Consider the following 14,649-nt stretch of genomic DNA (forward strand, 5'->3'; position numbering starts at 1 on the left):
TTAAGCAGCATAATTACCAACAAAAAGCACAAAATGAGAACAACATGGAATTAAGTAGATGGCAAAAGGACGCTTGTTTACAAAATAAGCTGAAACAAGGAGGCAGAGCTTTGTCTTGTTCAGCCTCTGCTGGGAACACGTGTGTCTGGCAACACAAATTTTTCACTGCTGTGCGCACCATCATGAATGACCATGGAAGCGCCATGAGAACTGACTCGGGAGTTTCAAATAAATTTTAGAGAGTGGGTGACTTCACAAATGTGGAATATGTGAGTAATGAAGATTGGCTGTATATATACACATTTTCATTCTTTCTAGAATTAGTTTTTTAAATTAAATAATACATAGGTTCTCATAGGCAATATTTTATTATTGTTGCTTGCCAGACAGCCTGCAATTTGGATTTATATTTACTCTCTGACCCAAGAGTTGCTTAAGAGAGCATGGGAGAAAATGTACATTCTCTATTTCCATTTTCTAGATATGAAGTTGAATGTGTATCAATAATATCAACCTTGTTAAAACGTATTATTTGGGTCTTTCAGAGCCTTTTCATTTTGTCCACTTGATCATCTGTGGACTGAGGGTAATAAAAAATAAGAGTGTCTACTAGTAGACTGTTTTTACCTCTTATGATATTTCCTGTAATTTCTATTTGCTTAAAACATTTTGTCCTGGATTATACTTTGTTTGATAATCAGATCAGGATTCCCTGGTTTCTTTTTGTTGATGTATGCCAAAATTACCTTTGCCTGTACATTGATTTTCAGCATTTAAAAATGTGTTTTTACTTGAGTCTTTTGTATATGGTTAAAAGTTGGGATTTACTTTGTAATTTAATTACAAAATATATTATTTAAATACGTGAGTTAAGTCATGTCCTGTTATTGTTAGGACCAAAATGTTTGAACTTGTTTCTGTCATGTTAATTTGTACTGATGATTCATCTTGTTCTAGTGTCTTGGATATTAAAAATGTCAACACTCTGCATTCTGTCTTCAATGCATTTATGTGCATCTGTGTACTTGTGATACTTAGGAAGGTTTGCATTTTGGTTGTAGTGGTTAAAGCTGAGCATAGGATTGCTTAGCTGAGACTAACCCTCCCAACTGGTCTTGCAGTTAGCTCTGCCACATTTCTCCTGAGTAGGAGAAACATGAGCCACTTCTGGGTTTTTCCTTTAAAAGAAATTGAATTGAGTTCTTGTTCATTTCCCGTATTTCCTTTGGTTGGGAGTATATACTTATGATATTTACAAAGGTTTATTCTTTTGTTGTAGTAATTACTCTTAGAATTACCTTTATATGACACCTTTGATCCTCTCTGTAGACAGATCCCATTAATTTCCCCCTCACCCTGGTAGATTTGCAAAATTAGTATGTGTCCTATATTTCTCTGTCCAGTCTCTTTCCTCTCCCACCCAATTTAGGCCGCACATTCCCTTTATTTTTTACCTCTCATATATAAAAAGTGCTTTATATTTATCCTTTATTTATCCAAATAATACCCCTTGACTCCCAACAGTAAAACAATGACCTTGCTCTACCACTCGTATTTCTGCCTTCCTCTGCAATTTTTTTGGTATTACATTATATCTATATTTTCAGGACATATACACTTAAAACTCTGGTCTTTCACCTCATTTACATTTTTATTTTAATCTTCTTGCCAAAATGTCTCAGTCCTGTCTTGGTTTGCTAAAGTGGACCCTCTAGCAGTTTTCTCAATAAGTACTCATAGGACCAATATTTCCAAAATGTCCCTATTCAAAAGTACTTGCTTTTATTATTTATACCTGAAAATAATTTGCTTGTTCTTTACTTCTAGAACTGTCTTGTAGGATTTTCCTGAAACCTTCTGTGGCATTCAATGTTGCTATAGAAAATTCTACAGCCAGAGATTCCTCTCCCTTGAAAATGACTTGGTCTTTCGGCCCAGGCTGCCCATTCAATTCTTTATCTTTAAAGTCCAGTAAGTTTGCTGGAATATATTTCAGGGTTGACTAGAATCTATTTTCTCTGCTATAGAGTGAAAATACATGTACTTACACAAAATATATTTCATTTTTTTAAATAATTTCGGAAAATTTTTTCTTGAACTTACCTTCAATTATGTCTTCTGTTACTTTGGTTCTCTTTTTCAAGAATGCTAAGGATTTGTTCACTGTTTTCTGTTGATAGGGATATCACCCACATTTTTCTTTTAATGGAAAGACCCAGACTATTCTTCTCACATCCCATTAGCCCACACTTACTCACATGGCCAGAGCTAAGTGCTAGGGGAGGCTACAGGCAGCCAAGCGTCCTATGAAAGAAAAGAGAGAATACTTATGGGTGACAAACAGCAATCTGCTTACTTGTTCTCCACGTTTTCCTCCCAAGTCCCTGATTTCCTCAAAGAGGCAAAGTCAAACTCTGTTGGTTCAAGGCTGGCCTTGTTGTTACCTGAGGCACTTTGGCAATAAAAGGAGCTGGAATGTGGATGCAACCCAGAGCTTTGGTGGCCAGAGACAAGTTAGCGTTGAGTGGAAAATAAGGAAGAAAGTGTTAGAAAATTCTGTTGTAACTGATGAACACAGCTCTCAACGGAATGAGGAGAAACAGACAAGAGAGAATTTAATCAATTAAGCAGAAGCCAGACTGGTATCACATCAGATCTATGCCCAATATACACACAATTACTTAAACCAAACTCAGAGCACACACCACACTGTTGGTGCCGTAGAGACAAGCGACACCCCATTGTCTGAACTGAGTTCTGTGATTTTCGTTTCTACCTCATTCCTTATATTCTCTTCTTTATCTCCCTTCTTTTTCCTGCTCCTTTCCCATTCTACTAATGTTTTTCTTCTCTACTTTATTTCTTTTGGTCATTCTTTAAAATCATATCATATAAAACACTGCTGTTGGGTTTACATGGCACTGTAGAGATGACAAGATTTTTCTTCTGGAGCTGAAAATATATTTGGGTATACATTTCTTTCATTTGGAAAAAATCCTTTCAATTTCTTCTGATTATTTCTAATACTTTATATATATTTGAATATAGTATTATTATATATTAAATATATTTTACAATGTAGTAGTAGTATTCATCACTCAGTCATGTCTCTTTGTGATCCCATGGACTGTAGCCTGCCACACTCCTCTGTCCATGGAATTCTCCAGGCAAGAAAACTGGATTGGGTTGTGCACGCTTCAGCAGTTACAGCGTGTGGGCTCAGAAGTTTCAGTTCCCAGGCTCTAGAGCACAGGCTCAGTAGTTTTGACGCATGGCTTAGTGACTCCACAGGATGTGGGATCTTCTTCCCCAACCAGGGATCAAACCCGTGTCTCCTGCATTGGCAGGCCAATTCTCAACCACTGCACCACCAGGGAAGCCCCCCATACTTATCTTTAGCATCTTGTTTATTTCCCAGGTTATACTTACCTGGTCTAAGAATTTTGTCCTCTGAGTTTTTGTGAAATCTCACTGCCATATTTAACTTAATAGTTGGAATGAGAAGTCTAAGCACAGATCATATTTGTTCCTTCTCCTACTTCCTTCCTTATCAAACCTGTTCTCTTAAATAGTTCTTTCTATGCCACAGGATGAAGTCTTAAATAAGCCCCAGAGTTGTGTTAATCCTTTTCAGCAGCAGTGATATTCTCACTCAACATTAAAAAGACTGAGCTGATATAATATTAAAACTGTAAAATAGGTAGGGGGGAAATTGGGTAAGACCAGCCTCTTCGACCATCTACACATCCTCTCTAATGCCATTCACTATCTTCTGCTTTTGGCTAATTCAAGTTGGGGAGGAAGGAGAGAAGGAAGTAGTCGAGACCAGGAATGGCCCTCCAGCAATAAACCCTTCACTTCTCCCAGAAATGGCAGATGCATGAGTCACATTTGTGGGTTCTTCAGAGATCCTCCCCTTTCAGGGAGAATTTCTCAACTGAAGTTCCCCTGATGCAGGAAATCCAACCGATGGCTTACCACTTCCTTCCTAGTCTCTCAGCTTCCAGGAGGTCCACACCCCTCCTAGGGTCACCTCTTTCATCCAAAACGGCCTCCTGGACACAGTATCTCTCAAGAATTAACTGAACCTCTCCCTTTCCAGGGAAGGCTCCTGCCTCTTCATGGTCTTCAGACTTTCTAGACCCCTCTCTAGACTTTCCAGGTTTGAGTCTTTAAACACCTCTGCCTCCCTTAAGCCCTTGGAGACACAGATTAATTATCTTGGAAGCTTCCTCACTTGCCTTGAGGGCAGGGGAGCACTGAACTTCTATAGCAAGTCTCTGGTGCCAATAGATAGTCTATTTGAATAGGAAACCCAAGAACAACCACTCTACTTCCTGTGGTATATTGAGAGAGAAACTTCACAAAGAACAATTATTACCTGGACTTAAACCCCAACTCTCCCAGTAAGGAGAACTCTTAAGCTAAACCAGACTACTTTTGTATCTTTAATTTTTTTGGCCTAACAGGTTTGAAGGAAGGTTAATCAAGCAGTGCCAGAGAAAAACATAGAGGAACAGAAAATATTTTTCATTTGCCTAAGAGCCTATGGTTAAACAGGCCCAAACTGTAGTCCAGTGCAAGAAAGAGAAAGGAACAAAGGAAGGAAGAGAGAAAAGGGGAAAGAATGAAGGGAAGAAATGGAAACAAAGAATAAAAGAAGAAGGGAAGGACAGGTGCACATTCCATGGCCCTGCCTTGGGAATCAACATGTTTGAACACGGCATTCAAGAAATTCACGGACACAAGCCCCCTCATCTGTCCTCTCACAACCCATCACCTCTTATATCTGAGAGCCTATTCGCCTGAGATAGGGTTTCAATCAACCTTTTTTGATATCTCTCACCCTAAGGTTTTCTATGACTTGAAATTATATTTCTACAAATTCCACTTGGGCAATTTCTCTTGGTTAATTCTTTAGATCATTTTTTGCCCAAACCCATGTGAACAAGCTCTTCTGCTTCTTTCATATTTTCAGCCCAAAAGCTTTCACTCAGGGTTAAGATGATGGCCAATGTATTATTTGTGTAGGTCACCATCACATATCCCTAGATAATTCAAATTCTTGCATTGCTGCATTGATTCTGCCTCTCAAGCAAAGGAAATCTGGATTGCTAAACTTAATTTTTTTAATTTCAGGATGCTTCAGTTTCTTTATAGGTAACGGGGATAGTAAAACTCCCTAAGATAAATTAGTAAATGTAAGGATCTTAATCCGTGTCTAGCATATAATAAGCATGTAACAACTGTTAAGTTCAGTGGCTCAGTCGTGTCCAACTCTTTGCGACCCCGTGGACTGCAGCACAGCAGGATTCCCTGTCCATCACCAACTCTCGGAGTTTGATCAAACTCATGTCCATTGAGTCAGTGATGCCACCCAACCATCTCATCCTCTGTTGTCTCTTTCTCCTCCTGCCTTCAGTCTTTCCCAGCATCAGGGTCTTTTCCAATTAGTCAGCTCTTTGCATCAGGTGGCCAAAGTATGGGAGTTTCAGCTTCAGCATCAGTCCTTCCAATGAATATTCAGGACTGATTTCCTTTAGGATTGAGTGGTTTGAACTCCTTGCAGTCCAAGGGACTCTAAAGACTCTTCTCCAACACCATAGTTCAAAAGCATCAATTCTTTGGGGCTCAGCTTTTTTTATAGTCCAACTCTCACATCCATACATGACCACTGGAAAAACCATAGCCTTGACTAGATGGACCTTTGCTGGCAAAATAATGTCTCTACTTTTTAATAAGCCATCTGGGTTGGTCATAGCTTTTCTTCCAAGGAGCAAGCATCTTTTAATTTCATGGTGGCAATCACCATCTGCAGTGATTTTGGAGCCCCCAAAAATAAAGTCTCTCACTGTTTCCATTGTTTCCACATCTATTTGCCATGAAGTAATGGGACTGGGTGCCATAATTTTAGTTTTTTGAATGTGGAGTTTTAAGCCAGTTTTTTTTACTCTCCTTCATTTTCAGCTTTCATTATTATCATTCTCAAAGTGTTCCTTTAGATACAAGAAATAAAACTTGCCTTAAGTTCTTTTAAATGTAGATGTAAATGTATCTGGATTAGTGTGAGAGTAAACAACATAAAATCTAGGAACCCAGGTTAACCATCAAAGGCTTGGTAAGTGCAAGGCTATGGAGTATTTATTTTTCTTTATGCAGCAGGATCTTGACAATTTACAGTAAAATGGAATTTTTTAAAGTATTATTACATGCAATGCAACTTTTCAGCAGCATCTGTTTTATATTTTTCTATTTTCTCAGAAAGAGGGGGAAGACATAGAATTGAGATTCTGAGTAACAGAGCCTCAAAGAGGCAAACCAAGAGGAAATAAATATATAAATAAATGTTTAATAACTAAATGTCTAAATTCTTATGTTTTATTCTACACTTTTATTGATAGACTTATTTCTCTAATTACTTTCTGTAGCTACTAACCATTGAGAAATATACCAGATTTAGTCAACTTCTAAAACATGACAGGGAGACAAAGATGATATCTCAAACAAGTAGCATGGTGGTGGAATCTGCAACCAGAACCCAAGGCCCAAGGGCTTCTGCGGTGCTGAACTGATAATTTTTGAGGCTGGAAATAGTTGTAGCTATAAAACATTGTGTAACTCACAAGTGATGAAACTGTCCTGCCCCACATCCCACCCCCTTGAGGTGATCCTGTGGACTTGGGTCTGTCACATTGCCTCTTCTGCCTGAGTTTGTTCCTCTGTAAAGTGAAATAATAATAGAGACTAACTGGCCAGCAAGGCCCACCTCAGCTTCATCTATGAGCTGTTTTCTCCTGGAACCAGCATTATCAAATTAGTACTCTAGGATTCTAGCCATGGGAACTGAATGATGGGCACAGACCTTTAGCTAGAAAGCATCCCTGACTTCAACATTCAGACACTGCTGAATGATGCAGACTTAACGTGCACGTGGGCATGCCTCAGCTCTTTGGATGCAGTCAGCAACTGAATCAGATACTACATTGTTCTGAAATATCCAAGTCAACATTCTGTGCTATCTTTAACCCTACCTACAACTTCAGGAACTTAGGCATCAATTTTACATTGTCGGCAAAAGGAGAAGGAGGCAGCAGAGGATGAGATGGTTAGACAGCATCAATGATTCAATGGACATGATTCTGAGCAAACTCTGGGAGATAGTGGAGGACGGAGGAGCCTGGCATGCTACAGTCCATGAGGTCACGAAGTCAGACATGACCTAGTGATGGAAAAACAGCAACAAAAACAACAATCAGTGTTATAAGCTTCCCTTCTTTGGGCCATTGAACTAGTTTTTTTTCAGTCCTTGCTCATTTTTGCCACCATTTTTGGTCAAAAACTTTTCAAGTTTAGTTTTGTGGCAGTTATCTGACCTACACAATTGAGCGTAAAGTTTTCCTTGAGACCTAATATTACTGCCTTTCATTGCTGCCTCTTTGTAAAAGTAAATCTTCAGTGCTTTTAATTTGTATTTTTAGTTGTGCCCATCAATTTTCTCATCTGTAAGATGAGGATAGTATTAGTTCTTATTTGATAATTTTGCTCTAAGGATAAAGTAAATCAATAGAGACAGGTTCTAAGGATCGTTCCTGGCGCACAATAAAGATTGACAGATGTCCAGCTTCATTATTCTACTCACGTTGCTGCTCTGTTACTTGGGAAATGTGTAAGACGTGGTTTCAATTTTATTTGGAATGACTAGGAAATGTTAGTAAAAGAAACACAGGATATATCTCAGATAGGCCTCATCTTTGTAACTAAGTCTAGACCACAGTTCCCCCAAACGAAGATCCACAGGGCAAATTCAATCCATGAACTGTTTCATAAATACATTTTTAGTGGAACACAGCCAGAGCCACATCTTACCATTTATGAATCGTCTATGGATGCCTTCACAATAAAATAGTAGAGCTGAGTAATCACAAAAGGAATTGTGGTCCGTAGCACCTTAAATATTTTCCTCCCTGGCCCTTTACAGAAAAAACTCCTAACTCCTTATCAAGGCATTTAACATTTTTCTTGATGTACTAGACAGATTCCTGAAAAGTGACATTTGAATGGTATTTTTGCAAAACACTATTTGCAATATAATGTTGTAAAAAGACACATTTATGTTATTTTTCTACTTTCTCCCAGGGATAGAAACAGTCTGCACTGAGCCTTTGAAAAGAGGCAGAAAAAGAGGTAAAAAAATAAATGATTAATGTATTTTTAACTAAAATAATGCAAATTTCTATTTTATAATTCATGTTTTTAGTGATCAATCAATTTTCTTAATGGACTTATAGAGCCAGTAACAAACATTAGGATAGTCCTTGGTCCTGGTCAGTTTCAACAACATGACAGGCACCCACTTCATTGATTAGTCAATTGATCTGTGAGAGACCCCAGGCTTCCTGAGCACGTCTCCCCTCACCACAGTGATAACTTTTGAGGAGGGAAATATGAAGAAATGTATCTAAAGAGTATGACTCATGTAATATTTAGCTCATTCTTCTCTTGCCTACATAGAGAGCCATAGGCTAGCCACCAAAGGGGACTCTGAGTGGTAATGAGACCTGTTACCAAAGAAATTCCTAAAATTTCTTTGATTGTATAACTTTGGCTTGTCACTCATTTTTTTGGCCTCAATTTCCTCCTCTGTAAATTGGTGGGTGGCAGGTGAATTTGACTGGCCTCCTATGCCCACCCAACTCTAATAGAACTGACTCTGGAAGGACTGTCCACAGCCTACCCTCCCCATCCAGAGAGAAGCCCCAACATCAGTCTTTAATGGATCCCCTTCAATGCTAGCCAGAGGGCAAGAGAAAGTGTTCCTACTACTGACATTCTTTCTAAGATTTTCAGCACCTGCTTCAGAGGAATCAGACTTCAGCACCCTCACCCAAGGGCGTACAGAGGCCCTCTCCCTGAGCAATTTGTGGTTTCTTCTAGAGCAAGTTACATTCTAGCCACAGAGAAAGGTCACATGAAGGAGAAGTGAAGCAAAGCAGAAACCAAAGCAGGAAGATGGAACTGACCCTCTGGGGGCCCATTGCAATCCTGCTTTATTGCCTCAGTTGAGCCCTCAAACAGGGAGAAAAAATGAAAAATTGAGGCTTTTTCTCCATCTGTATAACTTCAAAGCAATGATATGACTATAAATCTTCCTTCAAAACAGCAGGAAGAAAATGATCGTGCAATAGGTAGCTAGGGCTGGCAAGCTTGGGAATTCATATCCTTCCTCAAGAGGTGTGTATATAGGATTTCAGAGGATTGGGATATAAAGTGATATTAGCTTTATGGACCTAACCTGCCATAAAAGAAAGACCTAGATATGTATCTAAATTCATGGGAGAAATCCTCCCATTACATTTCAAGTTATAAAGAAGGATCTCAAGATGGGGGAGGAGAGACCATGTTAGAGCAAGATGGAATGAAAAAACCACATGCTTCCTTGCAGGTCCAAGAGTTCCCAGAGATACAAATATGGATTTTCGACGTGATCAGCTTCCCGTGACTTGTGGTGAGGCGAAGGGGATTTTATATAAGGAGAAAATGATAAAAGGTGGGCTTCACAATATTCTACACTTTTCAGTTAGAAAACTCCCATGTGAATAATATATTGTACAGGTCGTGGACCCTTGTTGAGGGGAGGAACATGTTTCTAAGACTGTCCCCAGGTCTGGTGGTTCACTAGGAAGACTGAAAGGACTCAGCATATTGTTGAACTTACGGCTGTTATTTATTCTATTGAAAAAGCACACCAAAAAAATCAGCAAGGGGAAAAAGCACACAGTACAGATGTCAGTTTCCAAAGTCCACTCCCAGAGGGGTCACCGTGACGCACTTAATTCTCCAACAACGATATGCAGTGTTGTCTGCCAGGGAAGCTGCCCTGAGCCTAAGCGTCCAGGGTTTTTATCAAGGGTTAGTTACATAAGTGCCCTCTGACTAGCACATGCCAAAATTCCAAACTCTTGGAAGGAAGGCAGGCATTCCACACACACAATATCGTTTATACCAACAGTTCAGGCACAGTGAGCCACTTAAGTTCTGGGAATAGTGAGACCCCTTCCCAAGACCACATTCCCAGATGCCAGCAAGGGCCGTCTGGCAAACAGACTTTCTGAAGAGAGCAGGCTCAATTATTCTCTGTTGGCTCTTTTCCACACAGCATCCCAGAGAGGCTGGAGGAAAGATGGCATTTCCACACTTTTTAAGTTAATGAACATTAGGTAACCAGGCCGTCTCCTCTCCTGCCATAGAAAGTGCCGACAGGTTCCCATCTGCACCCAATACAAGGGCACGTGCTTCAATAACAGGATGGAAGATGTACATGTTTGAGAAACCCAACAACCTTCACAGACAATTCCCTGTAATGTTTTGCCTTTTGCTCACTGAGAGCACAGCCTTTAGGCTCAGAAGACCTGGATTCGAGTTTCAGCTGTACCAAGAGTGTCTATTTTGTGTGGGTCAATGTAGTATCTCTCATACTGAACTTAGTCTTCACCCAAATGGGAATAATAATAAAACTTGCCTCACCATATTATGAGAAAAAAGCGAGATAATAGATGTAATAGCTTGTAAATTACAATTGTTATAGTACAAATGCTCATCTTGCTCATCTATCATAACTGAATCCCTCCTCCCAAAATATAGTTCATTCGGTACCAACAAGTATTGGGTTGGGCAAAAAGTTTGTTCAAGTTTTCCATGAAAAGAAAGTGAAAGTGAAGTCGCTCAGTCGTGTCCGACTCTTTGCGACCCCATGGACGGTAACCTACCAGGCTGTGCAGTCCATGGGATTTTCCAGGCAAGAATACTGGAGTGGGCTGCCATTTCCTTCTCCAGGGGATCTTCCCAGCCCAGGGATCAAACCTGGGTCTCCTGCATTGCAGACAGACGCTTTACCATCTGAGCCACTAGGCAAGTTTTCCATATTTTACAGAAAACTCCAAATGAACTTTTTGGCCAATCCAATATAAATGGATTTTTTGCTTTTATGTTCATGTTAGCTGCTCAGTCATGTCCAACTCTTTGCCACCCTATGGACTGTAGCCTGCCAGGTTCCTCTGTCTGTGGGATTCATCAGGCAAGAATATTGGAGTGGGTAAACCATTCCCTTCTCCACAGAATCTTCCTGGCCCCGGGATCAGACCCGGGTCTCCCTCATTGCAGGCAGATTCTTTACCGTCTGAGCCACCAGGGAAGTCCATATATAAATGTTTGCCTAATGACCATATCAGTTCAGTTCAGTCGCTCAGTTGCATCCGACTCTGTGACCCCATGGACTACAGCACGCCAGACTTCCCTGTCCATCACCAACTCCTGGAGTTTAGTCAAACTCATGTCCATTGAGTCAGTGATGCCATCCAACCATCTCATCCTCTGTCATCCCCTTCTCCTCCCGCCTTCAATCTTTCCCAGCATCAGAGTCTTTTCCAATGAGTCAGTTCTTCGCATCAGGTGGCCATAGCACATATATAATTTAACTTTTCCCACTTTATAGCATTTCCTAATTTCTTTTAACATAAAATAGCTTGAGTTCAAAATATGAGAAATAGTTGCTTGCCGTTAGCTGAAATGATCAACTTTTGTACAAGACAAGGCAGATGTAGCTGTGGTGACCCCAGTGTGACCTCACTTGCCCCCTCAGAAACTCAGCCTGGTTCTATCTCAGGTCTCAGAGAAGGGAAGAGAAAGAATCTCCCCCACTCATCTTTAGCTTCATTCTTTTTTTTTTTCTCTTTTGAACATAATGAAATATTTTTTTCAGTAAATGTGAGTAGTAACTGGGGGCTTCCCAGGTGGCACTGGTGGTAAAGAAGCTGCCTGCCAATGCAGGAGACATAAGAGATGAGGGTTCAGTCCCTGGGTCAGAAAGATCCCCTGAAGGAGGGAACGGCAACCCACTCCAGTATTCTTGCCTGGAGAATCCCATGGACAGAGGAGCCTGGCAGGCTACAGTCCATAGGGTCCCAAAGAGTTGGACACGACTGAAGTGAGTTAGAACGCGCTCCCGGGTAGTAATTACTGTCCTTCTCATTGCATGAAGGTCAAAGTATGCACACTGGACAGGAAGTTGGCTCCTACCCTTGCCTTTCAGACTGCTCTGGGTCCCCAAGAGGGGACTCTGCTCTCCTTTTGCCGATTCTGAACCCAAAATGGGTGGCCCAGATTCATGCGGTGGGAGGTCAAGTCTTGGGGTTTTCACAGTCTGGTGCATGCCCTGGCAAGAAAAGGAGCTCACCTTGTCTTGGTCTCACAGGCTCCTCAGAAAAGTGTATAAAGGATAAGAATGGAAAGTGGTTCACCCTCAAGGAGTTTGAAGATGAAGGAGACCACAAAGCCTCCAAGAACTGGAAGCAGAGTGTGCGCTGTGGGGGATGGCCCCTGAAAATCTTGATTCAGGTATTTTAGCGTCAAAGCGCTGCATCAAGAGTTTTGTGCCATGGGTCACCGGTTTCAAGCTTTAGCAGGACACTTCCAGAAAATCACAATGCCTAGGTCACAATGCATATATTATCCCTAATAGTTCATGTGGGTGCTATCTTCTCTGGCTTTCATTACAACTCAATCCTCTAAGTGTGTAAACTTTTACACTTAAATTTTTAAATTATTTTTTCTTTTTTTATTTTATTTTTTAACTTTACAATATTGTCTTGGTTTTGCCATATATCAACATGAATCCGCCACAGGTATACACGTGTTCCCCATCCTGAATCCTCCTCCCTCCTCCCTCCCTGTACCATCCCTCTGGGTCGTCCCAGTGCACTAGCCCCAAGCATCCAGTATCGTGCATCGAACCTGGACTGGCGACTCGTTTCATATATGATATTATACATGTTTCAATGCCATTCTCCCAAATCATCCCACCCTCTCCCTCTCCCACAGAGTCCAAAAGACTGTTCTATACATCAGTGTCTCTTTTGCTGTCTCATATACAGGATTATTGTTACCATCTTTCTAAATTCCATATATATGCGTTAGTATACTGTATTGGTGTTTTTCTTTCTGGCTTACTTCACAAGTTACTTTCCACTTACAATTATTACAAAATATTGGCTATATTCCCCATATTGTGCAATGCATCCTTGAGCCTGTCTTATACCCACTAGTTGTATCTCCCACTTCGCTACCTCTATGTCGTTCCCCTCCCCACTTCACTGTTAACCACTGTTTTGTTCTCTATATCTCTGAGTCTGCTTTTTTTATGTTATATTCACTAGTTTGTTATATATATATATATTTTAGATTCCACATATAAGTGATACCATGCTTACATTTGTCTTTCTCTGTCTGACATTGGCTTACTTAGCATAATGCCCTTCAAGTTCATCTATGTTGCTGCAAATGGCAAAATTTTGTTCTTTTCTATGTAGTATTCAAACTCTTACAATTTTGGAGGTAAAACAGTAAAAATTGTGACCTTGGCGCTGCCACTAATAATTGCCATTGTGTAATTTGGTCACAAGAAAGTAAATTAAATTTAATGAATTTAATTTGGTAAGGGAAGATCTTAGACTTTGTAGGGGGAATGTTTAAAATAACATAATAGAACTGTGTATCTGAAAATAATGCATCAGAGTGTTTTCTAGATAGATTTATGAAGTTCATTCTTGAAAAAGGATATTTTAAAATAAAATATCTCTTTGATCCTCATATCAGCCCCTGATGTGAACAAAACAGGCCAGATCTCTGTCACAGATGAACTCGTGCCTCCTGGCTCTGTACCACATGCCCCAGATGGTCCTTCCTTGTGCCACTCTAATGATGAGAAGATAGTTATTGAATACGTCTAAAGCCACTGCAAAGTGTGGCCCCCAGCCCCTAACCAGGAAGACAACTACTCATTTATAAGCACAGGTCGGCACAGCTCAAGGGTAGGAGAATGAGATTCGCTGGCAGGAAGAGACACAGTAGCTCACGGGAGGGAAGGTTGTTTCTGTCTTTGAAGTTGAGGCCAGTTTCACGGAACAGTTTGCACTGAGCTAGGTCTTAAAAGAAGACTAGTTCCAACAAGCATAAAGGTAAGACTGAGAAACTCTGCATAGAAAGGATGGTATGACTCGTCGAGAAGTTGTGGGTGATAAGTCTTCCTACATGAACAGGGCTGATTGTAGAGGCCTTGAGGCCCAAGACAAAAGAGTGAGCCCTTCATTTAATCATGGGGCAATCGTGGGAGGTTTGGGTTTGGGACTGACTGACTAAGTTGAAAGAGTGTTGTAGAGGTAAGAATCTGATCAGGGAATGCAAGATAGATTACAGAGTGGGGAACTTTAACCCATGGAGACGTCAAATGACCTCCATTACCTTCCCACCTGATCAACCCCACTCACCCTACAAGGCCCAGCTCAAACAGCACACTCCGCTGGAATCCTTGGAAATTCCCTGAGCTTGCTTCCTATTGCAGCTGTAACAATTCCCCACAAACTTAGTGCCTTAAGACAACGTATATCTATTATCACACAGTTATGCTGATCAGAAGCATGAAATCCGTTTCACAGGACTCAAGTCAAGGTTCAGCAGGGCTGATTCTTCCTGGAGCCTTCCAGGGAGAATCTGTCCCTTGCTTTTTTCAGCTTTTGGGAGCAGCCTTCATTCCTTGGCTTGTGGCCCCTTCCTCACATCACTCCAGCTCTTGTTCTGTCATCACATCTCCTACTA

General features: G+C 40.6%; 1 protein-coding gene across 8 annotated transcripts in view; it reads left to right on the forward strand.

The window, feature by feature from the left end:
- LOC133230392 (nuclear body protein SP140-like protein) overlaps positions 1 to 14,649 on the forward strand; it is a 95,925-nt gene that overhangs the window by 65,476 nt on the left and 15,800 nt on the right. For all 8 annotated transcript variants that reach the window (XM_061387839.1, XM_061387808.1, XM_061387799.1 and 5 more), the window contains 3 exons: positions 8,137 to 8,184; positions 9,443 to 9,547; positions 12,251 to 12,393. In XM_061387839.1, the coding sequence (XP_061243823.1) occupies positions 8,137 to 8,184; positions 9,443 to 9,547; positions 12,251 to 12,393 (296 nt within the window). The remainder of the gene's footprint in view (positions 1 to 8,136; positions 8,185 to 9,442; positions 9,548 to 12,250; positions 12,394 to 14,649) is intronic.

The sequence above is a fragment of the Bos javanicus genome, chromosome 2 (assembly GCF_032452875.1).
Source record: "Bos javanicus breed banteng chromosome 2, ARS-OSU_banteng_1.0, whole genome shotgun sequence".
Taxonomy (NCBI): Eukaryota; Metazoa; Chordata; class Mammalia; order Artiodactyla; family Bovidae; genus Bos; species Bos javanicus.